At 43.0% G+C, this 18,969-nt stretch overlaps 3 protein-coding genes and 1 pseudogene across 4 annotated transcripts; all 4 read left to right on the top strand.

The window, feature by feature from the left end:
- Positions 1–1,481: 1,481 nt before the first annotated feature.
- LOC147974256 (senescence-specific cysteine protease SAG39-like) lies at positions 1,482–2,856 on the top strand. The gene is made up of 2 exons (XM_087517371.1): positions 1,482–1,996; positions 2,094–2,856. Exons 1-2 carry the CDS (start codon positions 1,549–1,551, stop codon positions 2,666–2,668), a joined length of 1,023 nt encoding a protein of 340 aa, XP_087373497.1. The 5' UTR covers positions 1,482–1,548; the 3' UTR covers positions 2,669–2,856.
- A 7,495-nt stretch (positions 2,857–10,351) lies between these two features.
- Positions 10,352–11,736, top strand: LOC147974255 (senescence-specific cysteine protease SAG39-like; annotated as a pseudogene). The gene is made up of 2 exons (XR_015600077.1): positions 10,352–10,867; positions 10,965–11,736. The product of XR_015600077.1 is annotated as a senescence-specific cysteine protease SAG39-like (transcript).
- Positions 11,737–15,105: 3,369 nt separating this feature from the next.
- LOC147974254 (ethylene-responsive transcription factor ERF043-like) lies at positions 15,106–15,519 on the top strand. Its single transcript, XM_087519411.1, has one exon. It carries the CDS (start codon positions 15,106–15,108, stop codon positions 15,517–15,519), a length of 414 nt encoding a protein of 137 aa, XP_087375537.1.
- Positions 15,520–16,570: 1,051 nt separating this feature from the next.
- Positions 16,571–17,802, top strand: LOC147974253 (uncharacterized). Its single transcript, XM_087519410.1, has 3 exons — positions 16,571–16,633; positions 16,731–16,877; positions 17,278–17,802. Exons 1-3 carry the CDS (start codon positions 16,571–16,573, stop codon positions 17,800–17,802), a joined length of 735 nt encoding a protein of 244 aa, XP_087375536.1.
- Positions 17,803–18,969: the final 1,167 nt, after the last annotated feature.

Below are 18,969 nucleotides of genomic sequence, written 5' to 3'. Positions count from 1 at the left end.
AGAGAGATCATGTGAAAACAAAGCTGAAGTTTTTGCTCGGGATGAGAAGGAAAGTGATCTTCGAGCAACAGTAGACCTGTGTTCATTGTTGTTTTTTATGTTTAAGTTTATCTATCTTGCCTTAATTATAATGGTCCATGCAAATATACTTGGATGAGTTGCCAACCCAGTAGGAAGTTTGCTTTATTTTTGGTGCTACCGCCTACTTTCTTGAAGCATTTGATGGCGTCGATCACTGGCTCAGTTAGAACTTAGAACACGAGTTAGTGGAATTTTGTGATAAGAGTAAGGGTTGAGAGTGAGCGGGGTGCGGGTTGGAGTTGTCCTGTTCAGTAACAGTTGTCTTGAGCAGAATATTCTTTCTATTCTGGAAAATGTGGCAAATTGCATTTCATTAGAGATGGCTTTGCTGTAAATTGCATGAGTGAGAGGTTTGTATTTTTTTTCATCAAATCATACAACTTCTTATCTTTGTATAGAAGGGTAAAAGTATTGGTAGGTTGACTCAGGAGTTAATAACGGACACGGTGGCGTGATTGAATGGATATCATATTTTTATTTTGTTGGAATGCATGACATTCAACTATATGTTACAATGTGACAAAGACTCATGAGACATTGGATCTGCCTTCTTGGGTGTCACGGGCGGCGCACGCCTCCTCGCCCAGATAACGGTGGCGGGGAACTCCACCTTGGCGGTGCGTGGTGAACGTACGGTGTAAAGGAGAGAGGGCGTCATGACGAAGGTGAGCTGGGCGTCATTCGGCTTTAAAGGAGTGGGCTCCAGCGAAAAATATCCAGCTACGGGCTGGTTCTCCCTCTGGATTAACTCATTAGATGGACCATTAAGCTAAGCTTGTAGGTTGTAACTAAGGAGTAGCATTTTACATACTCAACTTATCTTAATCGTATACCCTTAATTAGCTCAACGAGGACACGGTCATTTGGGTATGACATTGTGCACGACGCACACGTTAGGATACTATGCTAGTACTACCAGGCAGCAAGTAAACGGATGCTGAACTTGGACAATGGCACTCTTTGTGGAAGGTTCGATTGAATCTCTGGTCAGCAGTCAAACTCATACGTACCAAATTAGAGAGGGCGATGGAAAAGCTCAATGAAGTCTCTTACAGTTTTCTTTTTGCAAACAGACTGTGTCAACATCTTGCCAAGTGGATAAATACGACGTGCGTCACAGTAGACCAGTGACCGTATATATATGAGTCCACAAGCGTATTCCGTATTCGGCTAAAATTGCCAAACTCGATGAAGTTCAAACTTAGAATTACGTATTATTTTTCCACACACAACTCCAAAAATTAGCACCGTGTTGTGTGGGGCTGGAAATATTAGGCTACATCTGCCGTGACCTAGGATCACCGTGTTGTCTGGGGCTGGGAATATTCAGCCACATCTGCCGTGACCTACGATCAAGCCGTTTCAGCAGGCCGCCTATTTAAGCACCCGATTCCGATAGCTTCAGCACCAACTACAACTACAACTACCACTCTTGTTACTCACTTAATTAGCTTGCTAGCTGCGTACATGGCAGGGACCAAGATGACCACCCCTTTCTTGCTGCTGCTCCTCATTGCCCTAATGAGCAGCGTGGTCGCGGCCCGTGAGTTGGCCGGCGGCGAGGAGGCGGCGATGCAGGCGCGCCACGAGGAGTGGATGGCCAAGCACGGGCGCAAGTACAAGGATGACGCAGAGAAGGCGCTGCGCTTCCAGGTGTTCAAGGCCAACTCCGAGCTTGTCGCCAGGTCCAACGCCGACGGCACCAAGAAGTACCACCTGGCCGTCAACAAGTTCGCCGACCTGACCAGCGAGGAGTTCGCCGCCAGGTACACCGGGTTCAAGCCCGCGCCGCCGGGACCCAAAATGCTGCCGGGATTCAAGTACGAGAACGTCAGCCTCTCCGCCGCTGACGAGCAGGGCGTTGACTGGAGGACCACAGGCGCAGTTACCGGTGTAAAGTACCAAGGACGGTGTGGTACGTACCAACTCAGTGCATGCATGCATCGTTCCTTACCGTGAGTAGTCTGTGATAAGTAAAACTTACACGACGACCTTTGGTTTGCTACGTACAGGATGCTGCTGGGCCTTCTCAGCGGTGGCTGCCGTGGAGGGCATCCACCAGATCACCACCGGCCAGCTGGTCTCCCTCTCGGAGCAGCAGCTGCTCGACTGCACCACCGAGAACCACGGGTGCGGCGGCGGCTTCATGACCTCTGCCTTCGAGTACATAGTGGACAACGGAGGCATCACCACCGAGGACGCCTACCCATACGTCACGGCCCAAGGCAGGTGCGACTCCGATGCCACGCAGCCGGCCGCCACCATCCGCGGCTACCAGGTCGTGCCCGCCAACAACGAGGACGCGCTCGCCGCCGCCGTCGCTAACCAGCCCGTGTCCGTCGGCATCGATGGAAAGCAGCCGAGCTTCCAGATGTACAATGGCGGCATCATGACCGGCGACGCCTGCGGCACAGAAATTAACCACGCGGTCACCCTGGTGGGCTACGGTGTCGAGCAGGATGGGACAAGCTACTGGCTCATCAAGAACTCGTGGGGCCAAAACTGGGGAGAAGGAGGCTACATGAAGCTCCAGAGAGGCACGGGCGCCTGCGGCGTTGACATGCTGGCATCTTACCCTGTCGCGTGAACCTACCAAAGCACAAGATACATTAATTAAAATTATTACTACGCTACTCCTATATATAGAATAAACACAACCTGATTAACGGCATGTGCTTGCTTTGAAGAGATTATTAAGGGGCACTCCTTGATGTAACATGAGATTGTTTTACTATCTAATATGTACTATGAATGAGCAATTATTTGTACAATCCATTCTGGCCACCTTCGACACTGTACTGTATGTTTCATGTGAGGTCACTACAAAAAAAAATATTGTCTCAACATATTCTAGGTGATTTTTCGCCCCTCTTCCGTTTGCTAGGAAATGTCAATTTCAGTGTGGAAATTAAGAACATCAGGAATGATAATTAAGATAGGATGCCCCAGACCCAAACTACCCACGGTCCGTTATGAAAAATGTCAATTCCGTCAGGCAAAAATTCCATGAATGATCAGACGGAATGCCTCATCCCCAACTACCCGCATACGGGCCCTCACTTTTAATATACCAATGTTATCGAAACAATGTTGGCGTTTACTTTTGGAACCTGATTCTATTGGTGCTCAAGTTCTAAGGACTAAGTACTATCCATAAGGTGATCTCTTAAGCTGTGAGTTGAAAAAGGGAAGCTCTTACACATGGCAAAGCGTATTGTCCGCTATTCAGACTTTGAAAGAGGCCATATCTGAAGGGCGGAAATGGAGAGAATATTAATACCCTCTATAACACTAAGCTCCCTAATTTTAAAGGGCTCACAATCAATTAAGGTCTCCAATTGAAATTGGGTCGCCCGATTTTGACCATCAACAATTTTTCAAAGCGCTCACATTCAATTATTTTATACTACACACTACTCCCTCCGTTCCAAAATAGATGACTCAACTTTATACTAACTATAGTACAAAGTTGGGTCATCTATTTTGGAACGGAGGGAGTACTTTCTAATTTTTTAGGCCTCACAGTTAATTAAGGTCTTCAATTTAAATTAAGTCACTCAATTTTTACTGGGTCAACAATTGCTCAAGGAGCTCTCCCATTCAATTATTTTAAGTCACTATTTACCTAATTTTGAAGCTCTTTAATTCGATTGAGGTATTCAATTATAGAGCCAATCCTTTTTCAAATCAATCAACAGCAACCGGCCTATAAAAACATATCAATCTTCCGCATCTCTCCCACCACCTACAAAAAAGAAATGCCACCATGTGATATTGTAGCACTAATATAGTACATACAGGTACCAACGCAGAAACTTCCCCCATATAAATATGGGTTTCTTAGCGGATACAATAGAATCACATTGAGAAAGACCCACCAAATCATCAAACCAGAAAAAAATAAAACACACTATTATTTTTGGGAAAGTCAAATTCCTTTAACTTTGACCAAGTTCAGAGCTAAAATTGTCAACATCCACAATTTTAAACACAAAAAATGGAAATTCATTTCATGATGAATCTAATTATACCGATTAATTATTATGGATTTTGATATATTTCTCTACAAATTTGATCAAACTTAAAAAGGTTTACTTTTAAAAATGTAATATGTCTTATATTTTGAAACATACTGAGTAAAGTTTCAAAGAAACCCAACAACACCAATGGCAGCACAAGCAAAAACGGTTATGACGAGGACGGGAAATTTTTGAAATTGATTAGTATTGAGACCTGATCATGGTAGAAGGAATTCATCAGAGAATTATTCTGGCAGGTGGACATAGAAAGAATTATAAGAATTTCGTTGGCTGAGGGGGATTATGAATGGTTTTCTATCATTGCACTCTAATAAGAATGGGATTTTCTTAGTTATATCGTCTAACTATGAGTGTGATTTCCAGCATGGTCAGCGTCAAATCCCGTATGGAGGGCCATCTAGTCACTACATGCACCGGCGAAGATCAAGATCCATAGTTGGCGTCTGATGCTTGCTAGGGACTATACCTTGTCTGGGTGTTCTAGGAAATCGCTGTATCTCGGTGTCAAACATCCAATATGTTTTTCAAAAACTTTATGTAGCACACATGTTTTGTGGAATTATACACTCAAATTTTGTTTCAATTTATTTTAACATTTTAAATCGCCTTAGAAAATAGATTTTTTTAAAAATGGGCCAGATGCCACTAGGTTCTAATCATGCCTTCTCTACGGCTGCTCTGCTATCCAAGAAAAGAATTCTTAGAGGCAACGGTCATATAGCAATTGAATATGCATAGGTTATCCACGTCTTGCTCCCATATGACGCCAGCCTTTTTAAGTGAGCCCCACGGTCCCATATAACAGAATATTTGAACTGATGGTTTCAGGCGGTTGTACTGATGATTTTCATCTCGTCGAACTGATGTTTTTCGTCGGAATGGGGCGTGTAATATATCGTTGGAAAACTCTTGACATCTACATTACAAATATATAGGATTTTTTTTTGCAAAATCATCATGGTTTAAGAGCAGTTTTGAAAAACCGTTTTTTTCAAAACGGAAAATGCAAATCGTATTTTGGACTCAATTTTCAAACGGTTTGTCGGAATTGGGCAAATAAGATGGCGTTGGAAAGCTGGTAAAAATACGCACCTTCCATATATCTCCTGTTTTTTCAAATTATATACAATATAAATGTAATTTTAAAAACGGTGAAATTCTGGGCGAAACGTATTTTTGCTTTTTTTTGCAAAAGGTTTGTCGGATTGACGCAAATGATACTGCGTTGGAAAGTTATGGAAAATGCGCAACTTTTTCGTACAGAAATGTTTTTCTAATTCCCTACTGTTTAAAAACGAATTTGTATATGGTCAAATTTGATTTTGAACGTGATTTTTCTAAAAGTTTGTCGAAATGGGGCAAATAATATACCGTTGGATAGCTATCAAAAATGCAAAACTTAGTCATGTTGAACGTTTTCTCTACTTCGCAACCGTTTAAGAGTAATTTTGAATAAGGTAAAACACAACATGTTGTTTTTTCCTGTCTAAAAACAAAATACTTGTACTGTTGTATGTATGTGTTTGTACTGAGGTATTTTTTACATTAGTTTTGAATGGTTCCAAAAAATTGTACTTGAACGCATGGCCGTATGGTTTTGTACTGAGCGTGTTTTTCACATACTAGACTTTTACTCTGTTTTTGCGGTATCGTTTTCTTTGTAACTTTTCAACGGTTTACGATATTATCGTCCCCGAACTTGCATGGTTTTATATCGTTGAACTGAATGACATTTTCTTTAAAAAAAATATTGTGTGTCAACTCTACCATTTTCAACGCTGTTCTGGACTTCTTTCATCCCGCGACTTGAACGTTACCATTTGAATTTCTTTGGGGTTTTTTTGTGTTTCAACTTTTTCCTAAAACTTATCTAGGACGTTGTGTTGAACTTACAACTTTTTAAATTGTGAACTTATTGTGTTTTTACAATTCCAAAGCTAGCAAGTAGTAGGAGATTCACCCAACAAAGGGCTAATTACATGGAGCAGCCGAAGTAATACCACAGTCTGATCGATAGCGAGGAGCAATAGCAGTGATCACCAATACACATAGATATGAACTGACAACAAACATGCACACTACCTCACCAACAAGAAAATACATTAACCGACAAAAAGACCACAATACACATGAACTGATAATCCCCATGGCTAATGAAAGAGCTTTGTTGCATCTAGGTTCATCTGTTTATTGAAAGTAGAACTTATCAGTTTTATTAATTCGGGCTTATGTTTAAATGCTCACCATTTTGGCCCACATCAGAATACTCAGAACACAACAATATTCGCTAAAGGTCCTGCAAATACATAGTTACAAAACAAATTCTTCTATTTGATGCCATACAACTTGTATTCTAATATTTTAAGTAAATTATTCTGTCGCGCATGCTATTTTCCGTGTCGCCATAGGGCATTGTTTGTTTGGGATATGCATAGGGGTGCTTCCATATCCCATTAAAGATAATTGAACTAGATATGGTCCTTTTTCATGCTAATTTCATTTCTCATTAAATTACATGGAGCTTCTACTAGGGACGGTACCAATATGGATATGTTTTACCATGTTCAGTTTTATTAGACTTGGTGGCATATATAGTTGGGCACATTGTGTTTGATTAAAATACTCAATGGCATTAGTCGCTTCTTTTCAACTTATGTTGAGCTATCCCTTCAGAAGAATAAAAGCAAGAGAAATATCGCACTTCATGAATTATGCTTTCTTATGAAATCTCACACATAATTTTAGATCATTCCAATATTTTACGGCAGGTGTAATCTTGTATTCTCATTATTTTTGGGACATATCTACTCTCTCTATCAGAATTGAAATGATCACAGCTAAGTGGATTTCATGTATGAAGACAATCTTATATCCTTTTCTAGTTTGGTTGTGCATGAATAGTACTAATTACTATATGCATATCTGTGTGTACAAGAATGAAGAATCAGTACATGTATGTCCACATATTCAGTCTGTATGGTAATTGGCCTTGTCAAGAAGCTGGTTACACAAATCTATATTAGTGATTGAATGGTTTTCTTATTTCGCTTAGTAAGTCCAATTTATGTAATCCTCCACTTGATATTTATTTTTGTTCTTTTGACTAGAGATCAGAAGGAAGACCTATTCGTAACACCACTGGTGTGCATTCACTAGAGGGAGCTAACTGATCTCTTACATGCTTATTTTGTTCAATTCAAAAAATTGTGAGCATCAAGCCATGTTTTTTAACTAAAGAGAGTAAAAAAATATGGTGGCCCAAGATTAAAAACTAGTATTAGCTTATTGCAATTTGGAGCCGTTGGCAATGCCTTATCATTATTTTCTTGTAAATGCTATGAAATATAGATGGAAAGGTTAGTTGACCACTGTGTAGTTAATTTTGCAGTATTAGAAGAAATAGAAGTGCCTAAATTCATAGTTGGTAGCCTCAAATGTTATAGAATATCTGTAGTTATTGGTAAATCTAGTAAATCAAACTGATCTTTTTTCCTTTTTTCAACTTTCCTCTTGATGGCATTGTGGAATTCGTGGGGTAGTGATAACACTTGTGATATTATCTTCCTTTTTGCATGCAATAATTGTTCTTCGGTATTCGTCTTTGTTACTCCTGTTCAATAGTTTCGGATGATGCCTACGACTGGTGGCCTTGTCATCTACCCAAATACAACTGTTATAGCAAAATTGACTTCTCTCGGGCTAAAGAAATACAAAACTTTAACAAAAGAAGAAACTTGAATGCTGCTATTGCCGAAAATCCTCTAACCTGTAGCGTACCAAGAACTTCTAGACAGTCAGATTCAACAAAGATATTTTGGCAACCTAGCTGGTTTGATAAAAGAACTCCATTCAGAACAGCTTGAGCCTTGAGAAATCTTATCTTTAGATAGCCTTGGTTTGGATGTAGGAAGGTCTTATTACCAGAATCATGTATGATGAATACAATTCTATATAGAATGGGTTGCTGTAGTGCGCTACTCGTTAAGGTTTATGATTTATGGAGTCTAATCTTGTTTGGGGGTTTTAGTTCATATCAGTATAATTAACTGGTTATGTTTTCCTCTTCCGTTCTCATTTTTGAAATATTTTTTGCATATATGTTGTCAACAGTGTCGTTTGACGGTGTATGTCAGCGTTTGGCCCTGAACAAAATGGTTTTCGTTTAATCATTCGGTGATCTGGTGTTTGATCATGATGTTGATGTTTCCTTTTATTTTCCATAAACAAATACTATGGTTTCTACTAGAAATTGATTTCCCCCTTTGCCATCGAATAGAAGTTCTCAGCACCCTGGTTGTTTGAATCATGATCTGTTTTATTTTTACATTTTTTAAAATGCTTAATTGTTAAGTACAGTAGTCAACAGAGAATAGCATGATTTAATTTAGGTTTAAAGAAATTTTCAGTTTTTCTTAATTGCATTGTATGAAATGCCATATTGAGTAGTTCAACAGAACATACTATCTTCCACAGCTAATTTAGAAATCTTATTTGATGTACATGTCATTCTTAGCTCTCCATTATTTGCTTTGTTGTCCGGTTTCCATGGGTGGATTTACATAGAGCCATATAACCATTCCATTCTTCTACTATTCATGCTAGTTCTGAGAGTTGTTCTAGCAAAACATCCGCTGACCTTTATTTGTTGAAAGCACGGAATAACTTTCTCCCATTAATGATTTGCATGCATCGGTGATGTCTAATTCAAGTTGTATGTTTGTAGAGAACCAAGTGCCCTGACCTACGCTATAGAGAGATCATGTGAAAACAAAGCTGAAGTTTTTGCTCGGGATGAGAAGGAAAGTGATCTTCGAGCAACAGTAGACCTGTGTTCATTGTTGTTTTTTATGTTTAAGTTTATCTATCTTGCCTTAATTATAATGGTCCATGCAAATATACTTGGATGAGTTGCCAACCCAGTAGGAAGTTTGCTTTATTTTTGGTGCTACCGCCTACTTTCTTGAAGCATTTGATGGCGTCGATCACTGGCTCAGTTAGAACTTAGAACACGAGTTAGTGGAATTTTGTGATAAGAGTAAGGGTTGAGAGTGAGCGGGGTGCGGGTTGGAGTTGTCCTGTTCAGTAACAGTTGTCTTGAGCAGAATATTCTTTCTATTCTGGAAAATGTGGCAAATTGCATTTCATTAGAGATGGCTTTGCTGTAAATTGCATGAGTGAGAGGTTTGTATTTTTTTTCATCAAATCATACAACTTCTTATCTTTGTATAGAAGGGTAAAAGTATTGGTAGGTTGACTCAGGAGTTAATAACGGACACGGTGGCGTGATTGAATGGATATCATATTTTTATTTTGTCGGAATGCATGACATTCAACTATATGTTACAATGTGACAAAGACTCATGAGACATTGGATCTGCCTTCTTGGGTGTCACGGGCAGCGCACGCCTCCTCGCCCAGATAACGGTGGCGGGGAACTCCACCTTGGCGGTGCGTGGTGAACGTACGGTGTAAAGGAGAGAGGGCGTCATGACGAAGGTGAGCTGGGCGTCATTCGGCTTTAAAAGAGTGGGCTCCAGCGAAAAATATCCAGCTACGGGCTGGTTCTCCCTCTGGATTAACTCATTAGATGGACCATTAAGCTAAGCTTGTAGGTTGTAACTAAGGAGTAGCATTTTACATACTCAACTTATCTTAATCGTATACCCTTAATTAGCTCAACGAGGACACGGTCATTTGGGTATGACATTGTGCACGACGCACACGTTAGGATACTATGCTAGTACTACCAGGCAGCAAGTAAACGGATGCTGAACTTGGACAATGGCACTCTTTGTGGAAGGTTCGATTGAATCTCTGGTCAGCAGTCAAACTCATACGTACCAAATTAGAGAGGGCGATGGAAAAGCTCAATGAAGTCTCTTACAGTTTTCTTTTTGCAAACAGACTGTGTCAACATCTTGCCAAGTGGATAAATACGACGTGCGTCACAGTAGACCAGTGACCGTATATATATGAGTCCACAAGCGTATTCCGTATTCGGCTAAAATTGCCAAACTCGATGAAGTTCAAACTTAGAATTACGTATTATTTTTCCACACACAACTCCAAAAATTAGCACCGTGTTGTGTGGGGCTGGAAATATTAGGCTACATCTGCCGTGACCTAGGATCACCGTGTTGTCTGGGGCTGGGAATATTCAGCCACATCTGCCGTGACCTACGATCAAGCCGTTTCAGCAGGCCGCCTATTTAAGCACCCGATTCCGATAGCTTCAGCACCAACTACAACTACAACTACCACTCTTGTTACTCACTTAATTAGCTTGCTAGCTGCGTACATGGCAGGGACCAAGATGACCACCCCTTTCTTGCTGCTGCTCCTCATTGCCCTAATGAGCAGCGTGGTCGCGGCCCGTGAGTTGGCCGGCGGCGAGGAGGCGGCGATGCAGGCGCGCCACGAGGAGTGGATGGCCAAGCACGGGCGCAAGTACAAGGATGACGCAGAGAAGGCGCTGCGCTTCCAGGTGTTCAAGGCCAACTCCGAGCTTGTCGCCAGGTCCAACGCCGACGGCACCAAGAAGTACCACCTGGCCGTCAACAAGTTCGCCGACCTGACCAGCGAGGAGTTCGCCGCCAGGTACACCGGGTTCAAGCCCGCGCCGCCGGGACCCAAAATGCTGCCGGGATTCAAGTACGAGAACGTCAGCCTCTCCGCCGCTGACGAGCAGGGCGTTGACTGGAGGACCACAGGCGCAGTTACCGGTGTAAAGTACCAAGGACGGTGTGGTACGTACCAACTCAGTGCATGCATGCATCGTTCCTTACCGTGAGTAGTCTGTGATAAGTAAAACTTACACGACGACCTTTGGTTTGCTACGTACAGGATGCTGCTGGGCCTTCTCAGCGGTGGCTGCCGTGGAGGGCATCCACCAGATCACCACCGGCCAGCTGGTCTCCCTCTCGGAGCAGCAGCTGCTCGACTGCACCACCGAGAACCACGGGTGCGGCGGCGGCTTCATGACCTCTGCCTTCGAGTACATAGTGGACAACGGAGGCATCACCACCGAGGACGCCTACCCATACGTCACGGCCCAAGGCAGGTGCGACTCCGATGCCACGCAGCCGGCCGCCACCATCCGCGGCTACCAGGTCGTGCCCGCCAACAACGAGGACGCGCTCGCCGCCGCCGTCGCTAACTAGCCCGTGTCCGTCGGCATCGATGGAAAGCAGCCGAGCTTCCAGATGTACAATGGCGGCATCATGACCGGCGACGCCTGCGGCACAGAAATTAACCACGCGGTCACCCTGGTGGGCTACGGTGTCGAGCAGGATGGGACAAGCTACTGGCTCATCAAGAACTCGTGGGGCCAAAACTGGGGAGAAGGAGGCTACATGAAGCTCCAGAGAGGCACGGGCGCCTGCGGCGTTGACATGCTGGCATCTTACCCTGTCGCGTGAACCTACCAAAGCACAAGATACATTAATTAAAATTATTACTACGCTACTCCTATATATAGAATAAACACAACCTGATTAACCGCATGTGCTTGCTTTGAAGAGATTATTAAGGGGCACTCCTTGATGTAACATGAGATTGTTTTACTATCTAATATGTACTATGAATGAGCAATTATTTGTACAATCCATTCTGGCCACCTTCGACACTGTACTGTATGTTTCATGTGAGGTCACTACAAAAAAAAATATTGTCTCAACATATTCTAGGTGATTTTTCGCCCCTCTTCCGTTTGCTAGGAAATGTCAATTTCAGTGTGGAAATTAAGAACATCAGGAATGATAATTAAGATAGGATGCCCCAGACCCAAACTACCCACGGTCCGTCATGAAAAATGTCAATTCCGTCAGGCAAAAATTCCATGAATGATCAGACGGAATGCCTCATCCCCAACTACCCGCATACGGGCCCTCACTTTTAATATACCAATGTTATCGAAACAATGTTGGCGTTTACTTTTGGAACCTGATTCTATTGGTGCTCAAGTTCTAAGGACTAAGTACTATCCATAAGGTGATCTCTTAAGCTGTGAGTTGAAAAAGGGAAGCTCTTACACATGGCAAAGCGTATTGTCCGCTATTCAGACTTTGAAAGAGGCCATATCTGAAGGGCGGAAATGGAGAGAATATTAATATCTTCTATAACACTAAGCTCCCTAATTTTAAAGGGCTCACAATCAATTAAGGTCTCCAATTGAAATTGGGTCGCCCGATTTTGACCATCAACAATTTTTCAAAGCGCTCACATTCAATTATTTTATACTACACACTACTCCCTCCGTTCCAAAATAGATGACTCAACTTTATACTAACTATAGTACAAAGTTGGGTCATCTATTTTGGAATGGAGGAAGTACTTTCTAATTTTTTAGGCCTCACAGTTAATTAAGGTCTTCAATTTAAATTAAGTCACTCAATTTTTACTGGGTCAACAATTGCTCAAGGAGCTCTCCCATTCAATTATTTTAAGTCACTATTTACCTAATTTTGAAGCTCTTCAATTCGATTGAGGTATTCAATTATAGAGCCAATCCTTTTTCAAATCAATCAACAGCAACCGGCCTATAAAAACATATCAATCTTCCGCATCTCTCCCACCACCTACAAAAAAGAAATGCCACCATGTGATATTGTAGCACTAATATAGTACATACAAGTACCAACGCAGAAATTTCCCCATATAAATATGGGTTTCTTAGCGGATACAACAGAATCACATCGAGAAAGACCCACCAAATCACGCGGTGACCGTGGTGGGCTACGGTGTCGAGCTGGATGGGACAAGCTACTGGCTCATCAGGAACTCATGGGGCCAAAACTGGGGAGAAGAAGGTTACATGTGTGCTTTAGGCGAAAGCGTCTTACCTCAGCGAGAGGGGACGCGCTGCGTGTTTATAGACAGGGGCGCACCTCCCTGGATAGCGCATACAGTTAGAGATTACAACTTGAGGGAGAAGAAAAGATAGAGATAAGAATATATGGTTACATAGTTGAGTTATCTCATCTAACTACCTAATTATGCCGCACAAGTCTATATTCTCGCCAAGGCTGTCACGCTACACCATATTGTGTTTAACAGCATGAAGCTCCAGAGAGGCAAGGGCGCCTGCGGCGTTAACAAGCTGGCATCTTACCCTGTCGCATGAACCTACGGAAGCACAAGATCCATTAATTAATTATTAAAAATATATATCATTAGTAGTAGTCAATGCTACTCCTATATATAGAATAAACACAGCCTGATGAACTCCTAGATATAATATGAGATTGTTTTACTATCTAGTATGAACCATGAATGACCAATTATTTGTACCATATATTCTAGCCACCTTCGACACTGTACTATATGTTTCAAGTAATATAACAAAGGGACAGCTTTGTACATGTGAGTTCACTACAAAAAAAATATCGTCTCAGCATATTCTAGACGATCTTTCGCCAGAACATCATGGTCTTGCCCGAGTCCCCTGTTCCGTTTGTTAGGAAATGTCAACTTCAGCGTGGAAAGAACGTCGGGAATGATAAGACATTTTTTATTGTCTATTCACGTTGTAGAGAAGTAGTTGAGATGAGCCTGTATAAACTCCAGTCATGCAAGTAGGTGCAAGGAGTGACTAGCGATGGCTCATCGACCAACTGATGCGGGCATACTTATTGTCGTTGCCGGATCGAGCTTGAGGGAGAGGGGAAGGAGAACTCGCGAGTGAGAGAGAGTATTGCGCTGTCAAACCTCACAGCTTTTCTGTTATTTCTCTTCCTTCCTATATGCTAGATACAACAGCCTAGCTAACCAACTCCCGGTGGAAATGCCATGATCCGAGCCGGCCACGCCATCCCACGACCACGAACCAAAGCACCAAGTCCACCGGGAGAGAAAGTAGGAAGGAGTTGGGGAGTGGGCGAGCACGCCACACTCTGCCATCTACGTGCATGCGCATGTCATGTCCATGCACACACATTATTACAACAAAAACAGAAAAGCAAAATGACCCTAAACTACACAGCCCAGCAGTTGATGAGCTTAACCCAACACTTATCTTGTGGATTGAGGATGAATTCTTCATGGAGGCGGACAAGACGCCCATGCTGCAGATAACAATATAAATATGCCCGCATACAAACTCAAGAAGCCCACATACAAACTCCATCCCACATACAAACTCAAGATATACAATGCACACGAAACACCACAGTTATGGCTTCAACTCATACTCCCAAGGCATACAGAGTCTCTTTTTCAGGCTGGGACCTATATTCCCGGCCGATGCATCCTATTCACAGTCTGTAATATTGAATCCCACCATGAACCACATGGATACACCCCAATGACCATCATCCTCGTATATCCAGGAAGCTAGTCTCTCTTCTGTCCCTACTAACCGTTACAACTCGACAAGAGAAGTTCATCCGGGATGGAGCACACAAAGGGCAAGAGGGAAACTGTTCAACTAGGGATGATGGATCATTGTGTAGTAGTAGCTGTGCAATTATATATTATAATGAAAGTTGAGCTACTGATTTTGACTTTAAGTGCAAATAATAAGTAGATCGTGGTGAACTGCGCAAGAATATATATGGTATAATTATGAATGGCATTCACACTCAAGAAAACTAACGTAGACATGGCTACATGTACCACTAGCAATGTAAGAGCATCTCTACCCGATCCCTCAAAACCTGTTAAAGGAGTAAAAATTATGTTTTAGGGAGCTAAACCAGACCTAGCCAAACACTTATCTGGTTTAGCACCTAAAAAGTTATATTCCTCCCATTGACCATCGCTAATATTTACCGAGATGCGGCTGAATCTGAGGATAAATACCCCCCCTGTGCCGCCTCTCTCTCTCTCTCTCTCTCTCTCACCGCATTGACGTGGCACGCCAGCACCGCAGCCACACCGCTCCCACGCCAGCACTTTCAATAGACCGGCGTTGCCCCCGAAATGGCGGGATTCAGCCGTTTGAGGTCCCCGCCGCCACTTAGAAGCGTGGACACGCATCGTGCGCATCATGCTGCACAAACGTGGCGGCGCAGCCTCCTCCAACTGCTTCATCAACATGCCGCCACCTAAGAGGAAGAACCGTGACATGCGGCGGTGGCTGTGGGGGATGCTGGTGTCAGAAATCAAGGATAGGGACACGATCCAACGTTACTGGATTGTTTCCTTCCAGACGGAGGAGCTAGCGGTGAGGGCGTACAATGTGAAGGCAGTGGGTGTCTATGGCAACTGGACCAATATCAACTTCCCCCTCAGCAACCGGGAGGTCCCGGAGTTCATCACCATTGACCCTCGAGTGGTCTCCCGCGGCGAGGAGCAGGAGAATTGGGATGCCTTCAAGCGGCTCGACGTGGCGCACACCCATGATGAGTACCTGGCCAAGCTCTGCTTGAATCATCAAGGGTTTGTCACCAAGGACTCTTGATGTCTCGAGTAATACAAGAAGGGGGCTATTGACGAGGCGGGGCTGTCTGGTGGGGAGGTCATCGTCCTTTGCTCCAGCGACTCTGCCTCCTCTGTCTGATTTCACACATTCAAATGCAAGGGCTTCGCCGTCCAGAGCTAGGCCGTAGCAGAGAAGATCTACAGGCAAGAGCAGCCCTTCGGAGAGGCTATTCGTGGAGAACTAGCTAGAGAGGGAGGAGCCAGAACCTCAGCGAGGAATTCTATGGTAATGAGGGGCACCCCCGGTGGATCAAATTTGAAATGTTTAATCGCTAATAGTGGTATTTGTTATTTCTTTTATCCACTCAAGAACCATCTGACTTTACCTAATGTCTATGCTACACATATTTGGTCTATATGACCCTACATCCATTCATCATATAATTGAAAGAGTACCACATGAGCTACCAAATTGTCTTTCTCTCACACAAAAAGCTACCAAAGTATTTATTTCTTATTCCTCTAACAGAAGATGTATCTCGAAAGTGATCCAAGTTAGTAACCAATGAGTTCATGTAGTGATTTAATATTGTACATAGAAAATCAAAGATGTAATTCGATATCCTCCGGACGCTGCCTCGTCGAGTAGTACACGGGCTGCAACATTCCGGCTGAGATCCTCCGGATCCTCTCCACCCAGCCGCCGTCATTGCAGGAGGACGAGTTATTTACCCAAAACCACCACACTTGGGGCTAGGGTAACAGGTCAGTACCACATTTGAGCCATGTCACAAAAAACCACCAACTCTGGGACTAATCGGTAACGCGAAGCACTGACTGGCCGTTTTAGCCGCGGAAACAGCGAATCCGACAGGTCGGGCCCACCTGTCGGGTCGATGTGGCGCGGGCTAACAGACGACGTTAGACGAGGGTTGACGGCCGTTTCCGCGCACGTGTATTAGGAGCCGCGCGGGTCGCTGGTCCGACCAGACCGCACCAGAGCACTCATCCACATCCGACCACTCTGTCTCGACCTCGACGACCGCCGCCGCCGCCGCCACCGTCGTCTCGCCGCCGTCCGCCGGTACGCCATGGTTTCCTGGAGCGAGGGTTCAAGCTCTTCTTCTTCCGATGACGAGTCAGTGACTAGCCAGGTACGTTCATTTGGGGATTCCAGCATTTAGGGTTAGGGTTCTTGAGTTGGGGATTTCTTACCAACTCGCTCATTTGTTCAATCTCTTTGGTTTTAAGCTTCCTAGGACCATCCCATGCTATGAATGGAGTGGCATTGCTCATGAGCTCTCCTCTCGCTGTCTGCATCGCGAGCCTTGCCTCAGGCTAGTAGCATTTGACTCTACGGACACTAGCCGACGCTTTCTTGCTTGTGCTGAGGAGAAGGTATGTTGGTTAGTACTGTCTTTAGTTAATCTTTGTTAGTTTTTGCTCCATTCAAATGCCAGAAGGAAATTTTGCTCTGCTTATTAGTGTGAAGAATTGTCACTGCCCACAGTTGGATATAATTATGCTCTTACAGTGTAATTTGTTCCAAATAATTTAGTAGTGTACAACATTGTTAGTGCCAGTAGGAAATTATGCTATGTTAAATAATTTGGTGGAAATAATACAATTGTTGTTATAATGAGTGACAACATATATTTAGTTTATATGTTGTTAAAAGTGACAAAAAATTCTTATTGACAACACATATTAATTTCATAGGCTTTCTTAATTGTTTGTGCATTTCAATGAACACAATTTATTGTGTAGTATGATTGACAATATTTTTTCTAAATTATAGGCTGAACTAAAGTGCAACTATCTGAAGTGGATAGACCCTGAGTGGTCACTGGTTTTGCAGTTTTGCCTAACTGAATTGTGGAGCATGTATGACAAAGAAAACAAGGACAGACTGAGAGACAATGTTCAGCTTGCTGAACACAATTACAAAGTAGTTGGAGAAAAGAGGAAGATGGAAGAAGAGCTGAGATTTTTCAAACTTGATTTTGCAAAAATGGTGGCTGACAAGGAGGATGCTATTACTGAGCTGGGCAAAACTAGGTTGGCTCTCAATGATCTGAAAGAGGAGATGGAGAAGAAGAAGCTGGCAGACCATGGTTGCACAAACCTACATCAGTTACTCAGGGCAAAGGCAGAGAAGGAGAGGGACAAGCTTGTGGTAGAGAGAGACCAAGTGCTGACAGAGAGAGACCAACTAAAGGAAGAGAAGAAAAAGCTAGAGTACATCATCTCTGATTTGCTGAAACAGAAGCATGGCTACAAGGACAAGATCAAGAAGTTGAAGGAGATATGTGATGAATTATAATTATGTAATGTGGTATTGTACTGGTGTAGTTGTGCTCTGTTGCACTGAATAACCAGACCTAACTACAAGTTTGTAATGGTATTGTAATGTGGTATTCTACTGGTATTGTAATGGTTAAATTTGTACTGAATTATGCAAGTCTAGAATTTGAACTTATGGCATGAATTTGAACTTAATTTGCAGTACTATCTCTTGTATTATATTGAGTACTCTATTATAATTACCTCACTCCAGGTGAAACTGGTGTGATAGTCAAATTTTTGTGCACAGAAAAATTTGATATACTAGTAACTTATGCCATGAGTATACCAGGAACTTTCTGGCATTATTATTATGCACATAATGTGATGATCAGGGAGTGCAATCAACATAGCAGGACAAAGTAAATATAGCAGTGCAAGCACAGAATTATAGATAAAGTGCCACACATAGGTTCAACATAGCATTACACAGCAGTAGTTCTTAGTGCCACACATAGGTTCAACATAGCATTACATAAGTTCAAATTTAGTCTTGGCATAGATAAAGTGCTCTAGTGCCTGATGGAGCACAAATGCACTTGGATACATAGTCAAACAAGAACTCTCAGTAGTTCCCACTGGCATAGAAGTACCCCTCCATCCTTTTGCTCATGTATCTTGTCCTTTTGGACCTATTTCCTGTTGGCTGGCTAGTTGAAGCTTCTGCAGTAGTTCTTGGAGGATTGAAGCTTCTTGCACCTGTTCTTGCACCTCTTCTTGCACCTGTTGAAGCAGCAGCAGTACCAACACCAGAAGGAGAAGAATTTGCAGCTCTAGCAGATGAACCAGTAGCTCTAGTGCCTGTAGCAGCAGCTCTAGCAGATGTAGCAGCAACTCTACCAGATTTGCCCCTTGAAGCAGCAGCAGAAGAACCCCTTGAAGCAGATGCATAGCTTGCACCCCTAGGAGTTGTTGTACCAGATGTTGAGCTTCCACCTTACTGCCATGCAGGGGCTGTCCTATTTTCCTGCAATCATTTTTGTTGCATAAATTTCAGTGATACTTAATGAATGAGGAGACAGAGAAGGAAGTCAAAAAGAACATACCATGTGTTTGTTCTTCCTGATTTGCAGATCTGGCCTCAATGGCTTTGCACAACTTGTGTATTTGTGGCCCTGCAACTTGCAGTTACTACAAGTTATTGTAG

Source organism: Triticum urartu, chromosome 4A, assembly GCF_056163025.1.
Source record: "Triticum urartu cultivar PI428250 chromosome 4A, HENAU_Tu73, whole genome shotgun sequence".
NCBI lineage: Eukaryota > Viridiplantae > Streptophyta > Magnoliopsida > Poales > Poaceae > Triticum > Triticum urartu.
Note: the sequence above shows the minus strand (reverse complement) of the source record. Positions and strands in the feature narration are given on the sequence as shown.